Source organism: Thunnus maccoyii, chromosome 5, assembly GCF_910596095.1.
Source record: "Thunnus maccoyii chromosome 5, fThuMac1.1, whole genome shotgun sequence".
In the NCBI taxonomy this organism is placed as follows: Eukaryota; Metazoa; Chordata; class Actinopteri; order Scombriformes; family Scombridae; genus Thunnus; species Thunnus maccoyii.
In genome coordinates this window covers 25,772,558-25,787,849 of record NC_056537.1, presented here as the reverse complement: position 1 = coordinate 25,787,849, position 15,292 = coordinate 25,772,558, and the positions used below count along the sequence as shown (strand labels likewise).

The following is a 15,292-nucleotide window of genomic DNA, read 5'->3' as shown; positions in this document are numbered from 1 at the left end:
TTGGTAAACAAACAATAATTCTGGCCACATGATAGTGACTGAATGCAGTGCTTATGCTAATATTTCTCATAGACTTGTCAAACACATGTGTCACTAGTGAACGTTAATTAAAGCTGGATTCCAGTTAGGTGCCCCAGTCCCTGCCTTTGTGCATACTAGCTCACTGGCATGGCTTCCATCATTACTGTTATTAGCTACACCTGTGCTTTTTCTGCTACAGTATGACAAGTCAAAATGTCTGCTGTGAAGGTCTATAAGAGAGAAACTAAAGCCACATTCAAAGTTGAGCTTTCACTTTGGAACAAAGTCATAATTTAAAATCATGTTTTCAAATTGCAAGTAAAAAAAGGGAGAGTTGATATTAGATACACAGTACCAGTCAAAAGTTTGGACACACTTTCTCATTCAAGAGAATGGGAAGGTGTGTCCAAACTTTTGACCGGTAATGTATACAGTGATAGCATGTATATAAAACCGTCATGCAAAAACACTGTGAATGCAAAGTGAAAAAGAATCCCTTCACTTCCCTTTCCCAATGAAAAGTGTTTATCATTTATGCAGAACAAGGTTTTTAAAGGTTTCATAATTGGTGCATAACTAGTTTATGTAAAGTGAACTGAGAGCATGCAGGATTATCTATCTTCCAGATGCAGGTATGCAACAAGATTAGAAAAAGTCCGTGTACATTAAATAGGATGTAATTGGCTGCAGTTAGGAGCTGTGTACTTTTTGCATAGATAGATAGATAGATAGATAGATAGATAGATAGATAGATAGATAGATAGATAGATAGATGTCAATGAACCTACTACTAGCTGGTTCTACAGCGTGTTACCTGCGGGCTAGGGAGGCTCTCCCTCGCCTTAGTTGTGGGGAGAGTGACGATGCAGCAGGCTGCTGACAATCTACAAGAAACTGATAAATTAGACAGATATACACAGTGGTGACACTCAGGGTTAGACAATAGGACAGAGAAAACAGGGAAGACAAGACAGGAGCAGGCCTTGTCAGAGACAATGACACTGACTGCTACTGTAGTCTGACTGCTCTGACTTATGTTATCCATATGCATTTATAATTCTGCATAATATCTGTACTTTATATCCTCTATTTTTACTTTGTTTGGTTTATCTTGGAGAGGAAATGTGAATTCTCCTTTTGTTATGCAAATACATGTTTCACAGTGCAGATTAATGGAGCTGTCAAAGAGAAAAGAGAACAAGAATAGCAATAGAAAAAGATGAGTAGAAACAGAGTAAAGTACTTGAAGTCAGGCTGAGTACATCCTAACGGACATATTCCCCTGCATGCCAGTTACAGTATACACTTGCACATATGTGAATGCAGCTAACATTGTAAACCAGTCTCATCTGACCACACTGACAGGACCAATCTCTGGACTGGAAGTGGAAAACACAAAGACAGACAGAGACATGGAGATATTTACACACACAGACATGAAAATCCAATATTGTATTGATTTGTATATCACAAAAACAGAGGACAGACACAGCGGGGCTCATGCTGAAAAACCCAGAGCAGCTCTACTCCAGAGCACCTGCTGCTTTGCCATTATATTCTCAAACTCCCTTGTAAATCCACACCAGTCATACCCAATGAACACTTGTCTGATATACAATATGATAAGGGAGAGAGAGAGAGAGAAAAGTTCAAACAGCATTTGACAGGAAAGATAATGGAAATGTGATCAGACACTGCCATCTTGTGGTAAGAACCGGCATTTCTGTGAGAGAGGCTTGTCGAGGCATTGGTAATCAGTGTAGGAATATATGGATTTAGTTTGTCCCCTTTTGCTTTTCTTTTTGATACTACACATGAGCGATGGGGAGGAATAAAGAGAAGAACAATCCAAGAGGAGGTTGAGGCACAGAGAGGAGGTCTGACTGGTTTTTCCCATAGACTGTAAGGTTTTTGCTTACTACAGATCAACAGTGTAACACACTTTAATCCTGTCGAATGCTCTTTGACAGAACTTGATATATTATAAAATTAAGCATGCATTAATGAACCGGAAGGAATATACTTTTGCGACATAGATATAAAATAAATATTTTCTTAGGCGTATAAGCATAGATTAGTTAAATTACATGTTAACAAAATGTGGAAAAAAAGATGTAATTCACTGAGTCTGCCACAGGGAGGTACTGCAAGTCACTGAATGCTGAAGCAGATCCTGCAGCCATTTCTTGCTTGGTTTTCACTTTGAAACGTTTCCCTGTATTGAAGGAGAGCTGTACATGATCTGTCACCTATTATGTTAGCAGCTATTCAGATGCATAGAAAGATTCCTGATATTTAATTTGAAAGTTGTTTATTAAAATTCTAAGCAGTCCATCTTTCATTTAACCATAACAACAGCAGCCAAAGGCTCCTTCTTCCTTCTGTATGTCCAAACCGCAGACACATGAAACCAGTTATTCCTCCTCTCTGTATCCCACCTAATCCTGAGGTTTCTGGGAACTGTGTTCACATTGTATATAAGTGCTGGGTGTGGCGACGCCCCAGAGAGATACTCTTTTAGAATGAATCATCGCTTTCGGCGAAGGTAAGGAGACGCTGAGGCAGAGCTATAGGATGGGGACAGTTGACCTACGTCTTGTCTTGAATAAATGAATCGGCTTAACTCTAAGGTTAGCCAATCAGAGTCTATCATGATGGGCTGGTGGCCCAGACACAAACTGGGGTAAGCCAAGTTAAGCAGAGCTGGAGCTGAGGTCTGGATTCTTTCAGAAAGAGGGTCTGAAGTACCATACATGGACGGACAGGTGGTTAAGTCTACAGAGGGAGGACTACTGAGGGTCAGGGAGGTGCTCAGGGTGTGGGTGGTGATCATGGAGGGGCCATGGAACCTGGTAGGGCTGGAGGGAGCCGTAAGGGAGGCTCTGCCACTTACTTTGGGCGGGCTGCTTTTTATCTTGGGCACTTTAGCGCTGCGGCCACGGTGGGTCTGCTCGTGGTCAAACTCCAGATCCTCCAGGCGTTGGGTCAAGGCCAGTTTCTGCTGGATGGCCATACGGAGGAGGGAGTTCAATGTCTTTTTCTCATCCTCTGCTGCTGCCAGCTGCCTCTGCATTTCATCCAGCTGGGTAACATACTCGTCACATCTAAAGAGATGGAAATCATTATTTACGTCAATATGTGCAAATTCCCTGTGCATTTTTTTACACTCTAAAGGTAATGTTTACATTTTTATTTTCGCATTTTAGCCATTTCATTTTTCCAGAACCTCTCTCACCTTGTGGCAAACATGGCCCTGAGAGACGAGAAGGTGGCGGCGTCTTCTTTTAGAGCCTTCAGCTCGTTTCTCAGCTTCATCATGGTCTCTGTCACCATCGTCTTTTCATTCTCATACTTGCTCTTCAAATTAGCCAGTGCAACCTCTGCTGTCTGCAATGTGGATAATCAGATTTAACATTTTATTACATGTAGGCTTAATACCCTGTTTACCCAAGATATTGCATAATTTCCTTAATTTTTCACCTGTTTATTGGCCTTCAAAACCAGCCTGAGTGTGGCGATCTGCTCTCTCTTGGTACTGAGCAGGGACTTGAGCTTCAGTATCTCCTCCATGCAGGACTCTTTGTCTTTGTCAAGCATGGGTGCCAACTCCCTGGCTGCAGCCCTCTGCCTGGACAGCTGCAGTGAGCGGTCAACAGCCCTCTGGAGGTGTTTGATCTGGTCTCTGATGATGGCGTTCAGGTTGTAGATATTCATGGGCTCCTTACGCAGGTCCCCACCTGCCTCCGAGGGCACTGGAGATGGGCAAGGAGAAATGTTGATGACTGGGGAGCCCATAGAGTTGCGGGTGGGGCTGCCCTGGTAAGCTGGGGACTCCACCGTCATGGTTGGTGTATCACTGTGATTGCTGTCTTTGGATGGGGAATCCATGGGACTGCGAGGGGACTCAGAGGAGCAGGCTGCAGAGGCTGCAGCAAGGCGTCGTGCCAGGCGAGGTGAAAGCAATGCCCGGGGGTCATCTGAGCCTTTCAGGCTGCCACTGCGTGTGACGCGGCTCTGACGGTAGTAGTCGAGCATGACGCGATTGGGTGTCTCATTGTTGCACAGGCAGACATGGTGGTAGAGCTGTGCCAGTTCCTCACTGAAGGTTACCAGCTCATCCTGTGCTGCGTTCAGCATGCCCTGACTCTCTGTGGCTGTGCTCGTGGCTGCTCGGAGCTCTGCCTCCAGGCTCGCCACCCTCTCTCGGCCCTCACGACAATTCCGCTCCAAATGGGTTACCTGCTTAAAAAAAATCAGTCAGACATTCACAATGTCATAAATTGCAAAACAGAGCTAAGTGAGATAATAGCATCCAATAACAAAAGAGTAAGGATATTCTTGGCTGCAGAGGGGAATGTTGCAATCAATGCAGCAATAAAAACAAATATATGAATGTACTAATGACAAACCTGTTCACTCAGTGCCTGAACCCTGTCGTCACTGTGGCTGTCTCCCTGCCCCTCCACAGCCTGGTTGTACTTCTCCTTCAGGGCCTTGAGCTCTGCTTTCAGGTCGATCACCTCTGTCACCGCCACCTTGTACTTACACTCCAGGATCTCAAACCCATGTATATCAGGATCATGGTGACCATTGGCTGGTGGTGAACCACCATCAGGCTTCTCACTCTCCTGTGAGTCATCAAGCTCTTTGTCTCCATTGAGACGTTTCATGGTATTGACGCGCTCTGTGAGGCGATGGACCCGCTCATTCTGCTCGGTCAGGGCACCCTGCGTGTGCTGCAGCTGGGTCTGTGACTCCTGCAGGTTCATGAGCAGCGCCGTCTTCTCACACTCCACCTGCAGGATGGGAGGTTAGAGAAATGCCATGAGAGGCAGTCAAGACATTGAGGGAAGAAGTAAAATGCTGCACAGATGTGTCATGATATACATACTGTACATATACAGCACCAGTCAAAAGTTTGGACACACTTTCTTATTCAACGGAATGGGAAGATGTGTCCAAACTTTTAACTGGTTCTATATATACATGCACAGAACACAGGACAGTGTTTTAACTCCAAGGCCTTTATCTTGATCATTTATATATTCATATATCATTATTTAATTTATATTCTTATTATATATATTTATAATGCTCAATAAATTTCACTTCACATTAACAAATGAATACTACTGGCAAACACCAAACCAATCAATGTACATGCTTTTACCTACAATAAAATGAACATAAAATACCGGCAATATTTAGACGCAGCTGATAAAAGTTATGGAAGGACTTAGGCTTAGTTACGCAAAGAAGCATAATCAGTATGACCTACTTAAACTCCATTACATTAAGGGGCTAATAAAGATAAAGACAGTGTACTATGCAACTATCATTATTACTAAGGCACTAAGTGAACAAACACATGCAAATCACAGACTAACAATGTATCATATCAGTTGACCTGACTGTACAAAGGTGTTCAAAGGAGTGTCCAAAATTAAATCTGATGGTTTAGACTATTGTAACTGAGGTCAAGAGCTGTTTAAATGTTTGATCAGTTATCCGATCAGGGGAATGAATTGCCTGCAACACTGAAAGCGTAAAACTTAATTGATCCTGCTCTTGACAATCACTGAAGAATTAAATAAGTAATTAAAATTGGAATAATAATTTATGCTTAGAGTTAAAAAACTAAAATGAAATCATGGACATTCTTTAACGGTGTCCATACTGCGAAAGACAAAAATGACTTTCTAAAATTCAACCAGCAATTAGAAGGCTAGAGTAATCAACTCTAAAGAGAAAATTGACCAGTGAGTAATTGTGTTGCATGCTGCTAAGATAGCAGCCTTAAATCCAATTTTCAATTTCCCACTTGAGCTCCACTAGAACAAAAATGTACTTAATTCGATTTCTGCATGAATCTAATCCACCTAGATTTGTATGTCGTTCAACATATTGTATGTATTCCTCCTGTATGGTGTGAATGGTCATGAGTGTTTGCTGCGCTCATGTGAGAAAGGCAGAAAAAAGTGTCCAGTCCCTATACTATATAATATAAGCTTCTCATTTACACTCTCTGTGTTTATGAACATATCAGCTGATCACAATGTCAGGTTGGGACTAATTATGGCATAAATGTCAGAGTAGAGTGCCTGTGGAGAAAACAATTATGTAAAACTTTACATCTTTAACATCTTCCCTCCCTGTTAGGATATTTCAGTCTTCTTCTCTCTAACCTAAAAGCATAAAAAGTCAGTTACTGTCTTACCTCTGCATCTGCTCCCCCTGCCTATCAGATGCTAATGATCCTGACAGGGCTCTCTATAACAGACAAAACATCAACATAACAAATAGCTAAATATCCAGTAAAGCCTTTGGTGCTCGGTGGTATTTTTTATCCCACTTCTCTTGTTCCCAAAATGTCATCACCTTGTCATTTCCTTTATGTTACCACTGGCAAACTATGGACAGGAATGGAGGCGCAATAAACACACACATAGAAATTGTCCAATGTGTTGTGTGTTGCTGGGTTCTTCCCTCCACAGTATATCCCTCAATATCCCTCTTTAAAGCAACTGAAATCTTCCCAGACAGCAACTCAACAAACAGCCTGTGACATTCATGTGGCGCCACTACTGTCCATGAGAACATCCAATGAAGGGCTGAACAAGAAAAAGTACTCTCTAGTGGCTGCAAGTCAACACTGGAGATTTTATTTGGGTTTTTATGGGTAATTTGATTTACTGGGGGGTTTACTGACCCTTCTGTGTGACCTTTTGTACCATAAATCACCTGTAGCAGCTGCTGCTTGAGCTTCTGTATCTCTGACAGGTTGAGTTCACTGAACAGGTCCGGCACAGGGTGCAGACCTTCTCCCTTCCGCCCTGGGCGATAGTCCCCATTCATCTTAGCCAACGCCGTGCCTGTGTGGAGGTGTCCGTTGCGGCGGTTGCTGTCCTCATTGTTGCCATTAGCAGTGGGGATGGTGCTGCCATTGGTGCCATTGGTTCCGTTGGTCTCCTCAGGGAACTTGAGGCCCTCAACGCCAGTGACAGTGAGCGCCAGATGGGCCCCGGCTCCGTACACGCTATCACTCAGGCTGATGTGGTGGGCAAGTTCCTTCCTCAGATTGTTCTTGTGCTCACGCTCACTCTTGAGGGCATCCAGGGCCTCTTCCAGTTGACCGTCAGAGATTTCCTTCAGACGTAAGGCGTCTTCAAGCTGACTGTTGAGAAGAACGGTCTCCTCTTCCAGCACCTTAATTTCATGTTTTAGTCCCTCATACTCCACCTGGAGAGAAGCAGAGAGGACAGGAGGGAGCAAGAAAATAGAGTGAAGGAGTAGAAAACAGTTGAATTTTATTTCATTGATGAGTTAATTATGCACTGGATGGCCCAAACCGAGGTCAAAATAGAAAGGCCGAGAGAGAGGCATGAATAAAATTATTCAGGGATTTTTTGATATTTACTGTGTATATATATGTTTTTGTTTAGAATTATGCATTCATATATTATTTTGTACATGAATCACATCAATGGTTAAAAAAATCATTAGTCAACAAGTAGGGATTTAAATTTGATTTCAAATTCATCTTAGTGATGTGATGCATCCTTTAAGACCAGCAAATATGGTATCTAGTCTTACATTTTAATATTTATATTATATTGATATACAGTGTGTATTATTCAAAACTGGAATGAAAAGGATATTATATTGCTCTGTGTGATTGGATGGGGAGTGAGACAACCTCTCACAAGAAATAAAGGTGTAAAGGGTGATGAGCACACAGCACTATGTGATCATACACATCCTGGAACTGTTAACCTACTCAGAAACATAAAGGAGAGCACATTTGAGGGTGGTATTGGAAGTGATTATGAGAAACTGAGTGTGAGTCATTCTTCTCAAATGAGAAGGGGGGTTGGTGTGTCACCATTAAAAGTGATGACAAAGCTATGTGGGACAGAATTAGTATATACTGTAAGTGTGGTGTAATTTAGCTCTCACTTCACTTGAGAAGTGGGCAAAGTTTCACTGTATGACGTACAAGGTAATACAGTGCTGATATTTTTCATACTGACCTGGCTCTGCTTGAGTGTGGAGACCAGTTTCTGCAGGGTGATGTTTTCCTCTTCTAGCTCTGTGTAATCCTGAAGCAGCCTGGTCTCTCTGAACTTGTACTCCTTGATCTCCTCCCTCATCCTGCTCCTCTGTAGCTCTAGCATCTCGTTACTCTGGAGAGGAGAATAGAGGGGTGGAAAGAGGGAGGGGGATGGGTACAATGAGGCAAGAGGAGGAAGAAGAGAGCAAAAAGGCGAAGAAGAGTGTAATTAAATGCTTCTTGATGGCCAAAGTTCATATGTCAGACAATATTCAATCATTTTAAAATGGGGTGATATGCACAGTAATGCCACAACCTTGTACTAGGGGAATACAAATACTTATAGTCTGAGGATATGAAAGTTTATGAAACGCAGTCATCTTCGATGCAATGAGTCAGCACCTGCAGACTCCCAGGAACATCATTCTTTTGGGTCACTCGCTGTGCATGAGCATATGCTGGACCAGACAAAGTATAGATGAGAGAAATGCACCAACCAAATAAATCATAAATCTACAGTACGTACAGTACTCGGGAAGCACCGTTTAGACACCTCAGAAAAATCATATGTGCTCACACAACTGTTGATGGTAAGTTTTACTCCAAGAAGTAGGGATATGGTGAATATCTTCTCTGTTTTGCTCAGTCTAGGTCACTTAAAATGCATCAGATAAACACCTCAGAAATAATATAATAATATAAATGTGAATGATGATGGTTAGTTCATGGGTTAAAGATCTCACTGCCGGATTTTTTCATTAATCAGTAGTAGATAGGTGACAACTGTTCTTATGTAGATGCAAAAGATTAGCTATACAGTATCTTCAAACCAGGAAAAAGGAATGATGTTTCTATTTTAAACACATACATAACTAAATATGTATAGTACATTGCAGCTATTGAGTAGAGACCTTACATTAAGTGTGGAACACAAAATAATGAATTTATTGTATGTGTGTCTCACTGCAGAGCTGCCTGCAGCTCTCTGTACATATGGCAGAAGTGCTGACCCAGACACAGTGTCAGGAGTGGGCGTGGAAACACACAGGAGGGAGAGAGCTGAGACACATATGGCCTCTTATGGGTTTTCAGCCTCTCTTTATATGTGTGTGTGTGTGTGTGTGTACGGGGGGGGGGGGGGGGGGGGGGGGGGGGCTTTTGGAACTGGCAACTGGACTGAAACTAAAGCCCGTTATGATACACTGAATCTTTTGATTTGTACAGTGGCTGACAGCAGCTCCTATATTCTTGAAGCTAATGGAGCCTAAATTGCAGAGTCCATAGAAGTACAGTAGTGCTGTCTCTGCAGCTGCACTGAAAATACTTTTGTACTAATCTAGCAAAAGAGCACACCAAAACATGACATCTTAAGAACATAATTGCCAGAGAAAACGATACAATAACACAATTTAGGAGCGGTATTATTAATGACAATTACCCTCCATTGCTACATGTTGTCCAATTACATATTCATGACAATGTGGGGAATTAAGTCTTGAGCTGGGTATGAAGTGCACAGGATTAGAGGCCAATTATCAGTCAGTGAGGCTCTACAGAAGCGTAGCTGATCGGGGGCTACAGCAGCCGGGGTCAGGGACAGTGTGGCACACAACACTGGCTCTAAGCCCGCCACGGGGCAGAGCTGGGAAACCCACCCCTGACCTGGCGCTCACAGCACAGATTGTGACTGTGACAACTTTAATAGATTCATGATACAATGGCAAGCATGGCAGAAGTCCAGCCATCTTGTATTCATTCATCATTCCCATCACTGTTGCTGTGGCAATGAAGAATAAATACAAAATGGTGCCACAGGATAGAGAATAAATGTAAAGTAAGGTGGACTCACAACTATAGGATTAATTTTCTTTGTAAGTTTAGGCATTTTTATTAGTTTAGGTACAGCACCAGTCAAAAGTTTGGACACACCTTCTCATTTAAGTGAATGGGAAGGTGTGTCCAAACTTTTGACTGGTACTGTGCATATTTTCCCTTGTAGATTCCAAGATATACTGTAGGTGATTGTCTTTTCTTGTATATTAAATATACAGACGTCTATATCTTGACATTATCATCATCATTATCAATGGTTACCTCATGCATATGGGGGGAATTGGGGTTTTATAAATTCATGAAAACATAATTGAATCACAAAAACTCATGATAATATGAACTGTATTATGCCAAATGTATTTGTTAGTCCAAAAATCCATTTCAATTCTGACTTACTGACTAAAAACAGCAGCAGCAAACTTTCTCTGGCTAAAGTAAACTTTCCCCAGAAGCTCTTTCTTGATATGTTAATAATGTTTATGAAAGGCTGCTTAGAACCAGCAAACCTTTTAATTAGACGCAGGTTGTGACAAACGAAGCCCCCAGTGTGACTGCAACACCTGCTTCCTGCGGTGAAAAGGCAACTCCTAATGAGGATTTCAAAGAGAAGCAAAAGGCATTTGATGAACACATCATCAAAGAGCCATGATCATGATGCAAACAGGTGACAGGTGTGCATTGGAAGAATAACAACTCATCATGAATATGTTCTGTCAACTGGGTTTATCAAGTAATTAGCTTCTAAACTCTAGATTATCTTGACCAATGAACCTGTTGCAAATACATTACTTCTGCTTACATTCATTGTTACATTTGACATTTTATGGGTTAAAACAGCATGCGTATAGTAACGATTCAACCTCACAACATTCCCTAATGAATAAAGTGAATGAGAGTGTGTGTCCTGTGAGTGTAGTGCTGGTTGTGTGATGCGAGCAGCCTGGCTCACTCTGTCCCAACACATGTGCCGAGCTCAGGGCATTTCACTTATTCCACAGCTTAGCACCGGATTTGCCCCCCACAATGGGGTCGTGGCCGCGATGTCTGACCCCAACTCGAACCCCTCTGCTGCCCGCCACAGAGGCTGCAGACACGCATGCACGTACGCACATGCATATTGTTTTCTCTGTGCGAGGTTTGACCCTTTTCTGCCTGTCACTGTGACCTTTGCCTTTATCAAACACACTGATGTAAACTAATGTAAATGAATGTACCGTAAATAAGGCTGGACAGAATGTGGAAAACAGACATTAAATTCAATAAACTGCAATAATGACTGAGTATGCTTAAATACTAGATTTAATAGTTTGCTATACATTTTTCACAAACCTGCCATAACTTTTTTTTAAAAAGTTAGCACAAAAACTTGCATTTTCTGTTACTTGGATGCATCTTTCAAAATTAATGATTTTTTTTTTTTTAACTCAGCCTCAACAACCAGCAAACCTCTATGGAACTACAGCCTATTTTGCACGTCTGCATACTCTTCATGATTGATAGAAAATTAAACATTTACAACAATTTCTAAAACTAACACATCACAATCAGACAGCAGTTGCTGCATTTCTACAGTACAGCACTGAAACCGAATAGGAACAGTGGCTCAGGAGGTAGAGCGGGTCGTCCACTAATCACAGGTTGGTGGCCAGCACCTTGTATAGTAGCTTGTTGTGTGCGTGAATGGGGGAATGAGAAGCAAATTGTGAAGCGCTACATAAATGTATTTAACATATTCAAAATAAATATTCAGTAATAAAATGTATAAATAATAAATGCTACCAAGTATAGCTCAATCACATTTTAATTGAAGATCTTTCCAGATTTACTGAGACAGATTAAAAAACAAGATATTGGTCAAGATATCCTGACTTTGAGTCTCTAGTATGGGTCATGTTCCAAAAATGGTAAATCCTACATTTCCCATAAGGCAGCTCAATAGTGTTGTTTGCTATGCCCACTTCTCTCATGACATCATTAGGGTTTGTTTTTTTTTAACTTTGGAAAGCTCCCTCCAAAGCCACAAAATAAATCATACAACTGTTTCCACAGGCTGAGTTATGCTCCTCATGACAAATAAACTGAACATTATCTATAAAATCAGAGGAAGGCTGCTTTACCTAATACAAGGAAAAAACTAAAAACAGAATATTATTATTAAAATCAGTGTTCGCCCAGTCGTATAAGTTGTACTGTCAGCTAATGCAGTGCTGTTTTGACATATATTACATGCCTGATTTCATGTGTTTTGCTGGTGTAGCACCAAGTAATAAATCACCCGTCTGCGGAGTTTACAAGCTCACCTCTCGTAGCTCCTGCACCAGTATATTGAGCCTCTCATTCTCTGACTGGGCGTTGGACGCCACAGAACGGCTAAGAGTCAGGTCAGTCTGCAGTTCCAACAGACGGCCCATGTAGTATGCCTCCTTGGAGGCTGACTCCTGCAGTAACGTCTCCTCATTCGTCTCCCCATCCTCTGCCACCTTACGCTGGTTGGTGTAAGCCTGGCCGAATGCCTGGGGAGGTGGAAAAGGAGGGACGGTTAGATAGTGAAAGCGATGCAAAAGTGACAAAAAAGAATAAAACAAACAACCTTCAATCTTTTGTAAAGTCAAAATTAAAGTGACACTGATCCAAATCCTGTCACATAACATCAACATCCTAATCCACGAGGGGGATTTGTACCCACTGGCATGTAAATCTAGCACATCTTTCACAGTCATGGCCACTAGGCGTACTCCTGCTGCACTTTTGACCACCGACAGCACACTTACAGTGGCTGTCCCGCGAGGATACCTGCTCTCTGTCTATGTGGGATGATGTTTCACTGTGATCAATAGACACACTGTTCCCATTTTCCTGACACAGGTTTTCACAGCACTGAGAGCTGACTTGTCATGATAAAGGAGCCGGGGCTTGATTGAGAAAATCAAAGCAGGAACCGACAGCACAACAGGCCTACCATACTGCAACAAGCACGCTAGTCAAGTGTGGCAACCCTTTTTGCTAAAGTAATACATATACAGTCACTTCATGCAATGTTAAGGGAATAATGTCATGTATAGTGTATGAACAGCCCTGCACTATTTTCCTACTAGCCCTCCTCAACATCTATGCAGCTGCTGCTTCAGTGGTTCAATAAACACTATGAGCCATCCTTCACTTTCTCGGCAGATCAGCAGGAAAAATGAGTACGGTGTCCGCAGTGGCCTCTGCAAAGACAGAGGATCAATACTGCTTCCTCAGAAAAATATTTTATGGTTTACAATTGCTACATGACACCATAAACATTACAGCATGCATGGATATGATCTCCGTGGTGCAGTTCCTGGACTTGACCAAATTGACCGTACAGCCTAAATCATAAGGGACTCATATATTTTAGACTAGAGTATTAATAATTCACAAAGAGTCTTCTCGTCATAATAACAACATTTTCTCTGTTTGAGATGAATCATTTATAAGGAACAAGCATCCATTATTTGGCTAAGACATGAGCTCCAGTGTGCAGCTGTCTTTTCCTCCCACCGCACTAATCGTTTTTCATTTTTCTATTTACTTCTGATTCATGACCTAACAGGTTAAGCAGGCAGTGTGCTGTAAGCTGAGGTCCTATTGTTAGACAGGACTGATTTATTACAGCCAGAAATCTACTTTAGTACAGATCTTGGAGTATATAAAGCACCGGCACAGAGTGGAAAAGTTATGAGTTCATACTGCTGTTTGGGGGGCTAAATAAATTGGTGTGTGATTATGTGTGAGTTAATGATATGAGCCAATTTTCCAGCAGGGAGATTTAAACGCCACCATTTTTGTCCCAATTATCTTTATTGACTATCTCCCTCTGTCACATGTGACCTGCTGTTCTAGATCATCATCATTGGGCATCATTGTCATGGTCAAACAGCTGAAATCTATGAAAATGATGCACACACTTTACCATTATGTCAATATAAAGTCACTATTTATTTATAGGATGTAAATCAGGTAAATAAAGCATTAATTTACATTGTTACTGATTCCCCGGTGAAAATATTCATTCTAATTCAATAGATCCTTTTGTTTTCCTGTTGAATTACAAATGTAACAGTTAGCATATGAATAGGAGCAAGCAAAACGTCCAATGAAACGGCTGTAAATACACAGAACATCTAGCCATTCAACCACAAAACCACCTGTCCTCAAGGACTTGTTTTGTAATGATTTGAAAACACTCATGCAAAAAGTACCGTATTATTATTATTATTGTTCTATCTCAATTTTCTCTCTCTGCATCTCTTTTATTTCTCGCTCTCCTTCACACTCTCTCCTTTACTCACCTTTGTGCCCTCTCTCCCTCTCTTGGGAGGCACGGTGCGATTCTAGTGAATGATTAAGAGGGAGGGCCTCTGGAACAAAACAGCTGATTAATTCTGAGCACAGTGTGACTGAATGAGCTCACATTCTCGCTTCAGATGAGAGGCTGTCAATTTCCAAGTGGGCCACAGAGCCACAGCTGAGCCCTACAGGAGGAAAAGGGAAAATCTGGCCCCACGGGGTCCTGCTGTTGGACTTCTAGTATCATTTATAGCACATGGTGAACCCAAAAGTCTGCCTAGAGAGATACTCAGAGTAAAATTCAACAGGAGAGATGTTACATTTCAAACTTACTGCATGTCTTGGGAATGAGCTCCTGCTATAAACATACTGAAGGCCCATTCTAAGGCAAAAAAGATAACTGAAAAGAGATCATTTTAATTGTATCAGTACTATTTCTGATACAATACCTGAGCATTGACACAGTCACCAAAATGATACTTTTTGCTTTTTAGGAATATATAGCCTAGTACATATATTTTTCAACAAAACCATTTTTTCATTTTAGCAAAAATTGCCAACCTTCTAAAATGTTAAATTGTCTCAACACAAACCAATAGACAAGAACTTTCCCCTGAATAAAACAGTGTAAAATGGGCAAAACTGTGATTCAAATCAGGAACAGCAGTATGAAGACACACTATAAATCTGAGCAGACATTTCAGTACTTGACAGTTTTCAATACTCTGTGCTATGGACACATTTTGATCGATTGATATCAGAAAAGGTTTGATACCCAGCCCTTCTGATAAACAAGCCAAAAAAACAGAGAGCAGAACCACAGAATAACAATCACACAGTCAGACTCTGTCCTAGTTGCAGCCAGTGATTCAGCAACAACTCATCCACGGAGAATCGGTGTGTCTTGGATGCGTAACGAGAGGCAGATGGTTTCGTAACAAGCCTCCTTCTGAGACATGCTCCTAAAAGTCCACTCGCTCCATCTGCCCACTGCTCCTCCTAAAAGAAATCACAGCGAGTGACACTGATGGCCGCTCACAGAACGCTCAGGCCATCATGTTGCACCATAGCTTC

At 41.7% G+C, this 15,292-nt stretch overlaps 1 protein-coding gene across 9 annotated transcripts in view; it reads right to left on the bottom strand.

Moving 5' to 3' along the window:
- The window catches only part of bicd1a (bicaudal D homolog 1a), a 37,518-nt gene that overhangs the window by 3,750 nt on the left and 18,476 nt on the right, over positions 1 to 15,292 (bottom strand). For 2 of the 9 annotated variants that reach the window (XR_006096333.1, XM_042412872.1), the window contains exons 2-9: positions 12,205 to 12,417; positions 8,052 to 8,204; positions 6,763 to 7,260; positions 4,431 to 4,817; positions 3,502 to 4,263; positions 3,257 to 3,408; positions 2,915 to 3,125; positions 836 to 905 (exon numbers count right to left, since the gene is read on the bottom strand). Coding sequence is in view for 8 of the 9 variants with exons in the window: in XM_042412872.1 (XP_042268806.1) it covers positions 864 to 905; positions 2,915 to 3,125; positions 3,257 to 3,408; positions 3,502 to 4,263; positions 4,431 to 4,817; positions 6,763 to 7,260; positions 8,052 to 8,204; positions 12,205 to 12,417 (2,418 nt within the window). In the remaining variant the exon portion in view is untranslated. The other 7 variants (XM_042412869.1, XM_042412871.1, XM_042412870.1 and 4 more) reach the window with 6 other exon arrangements.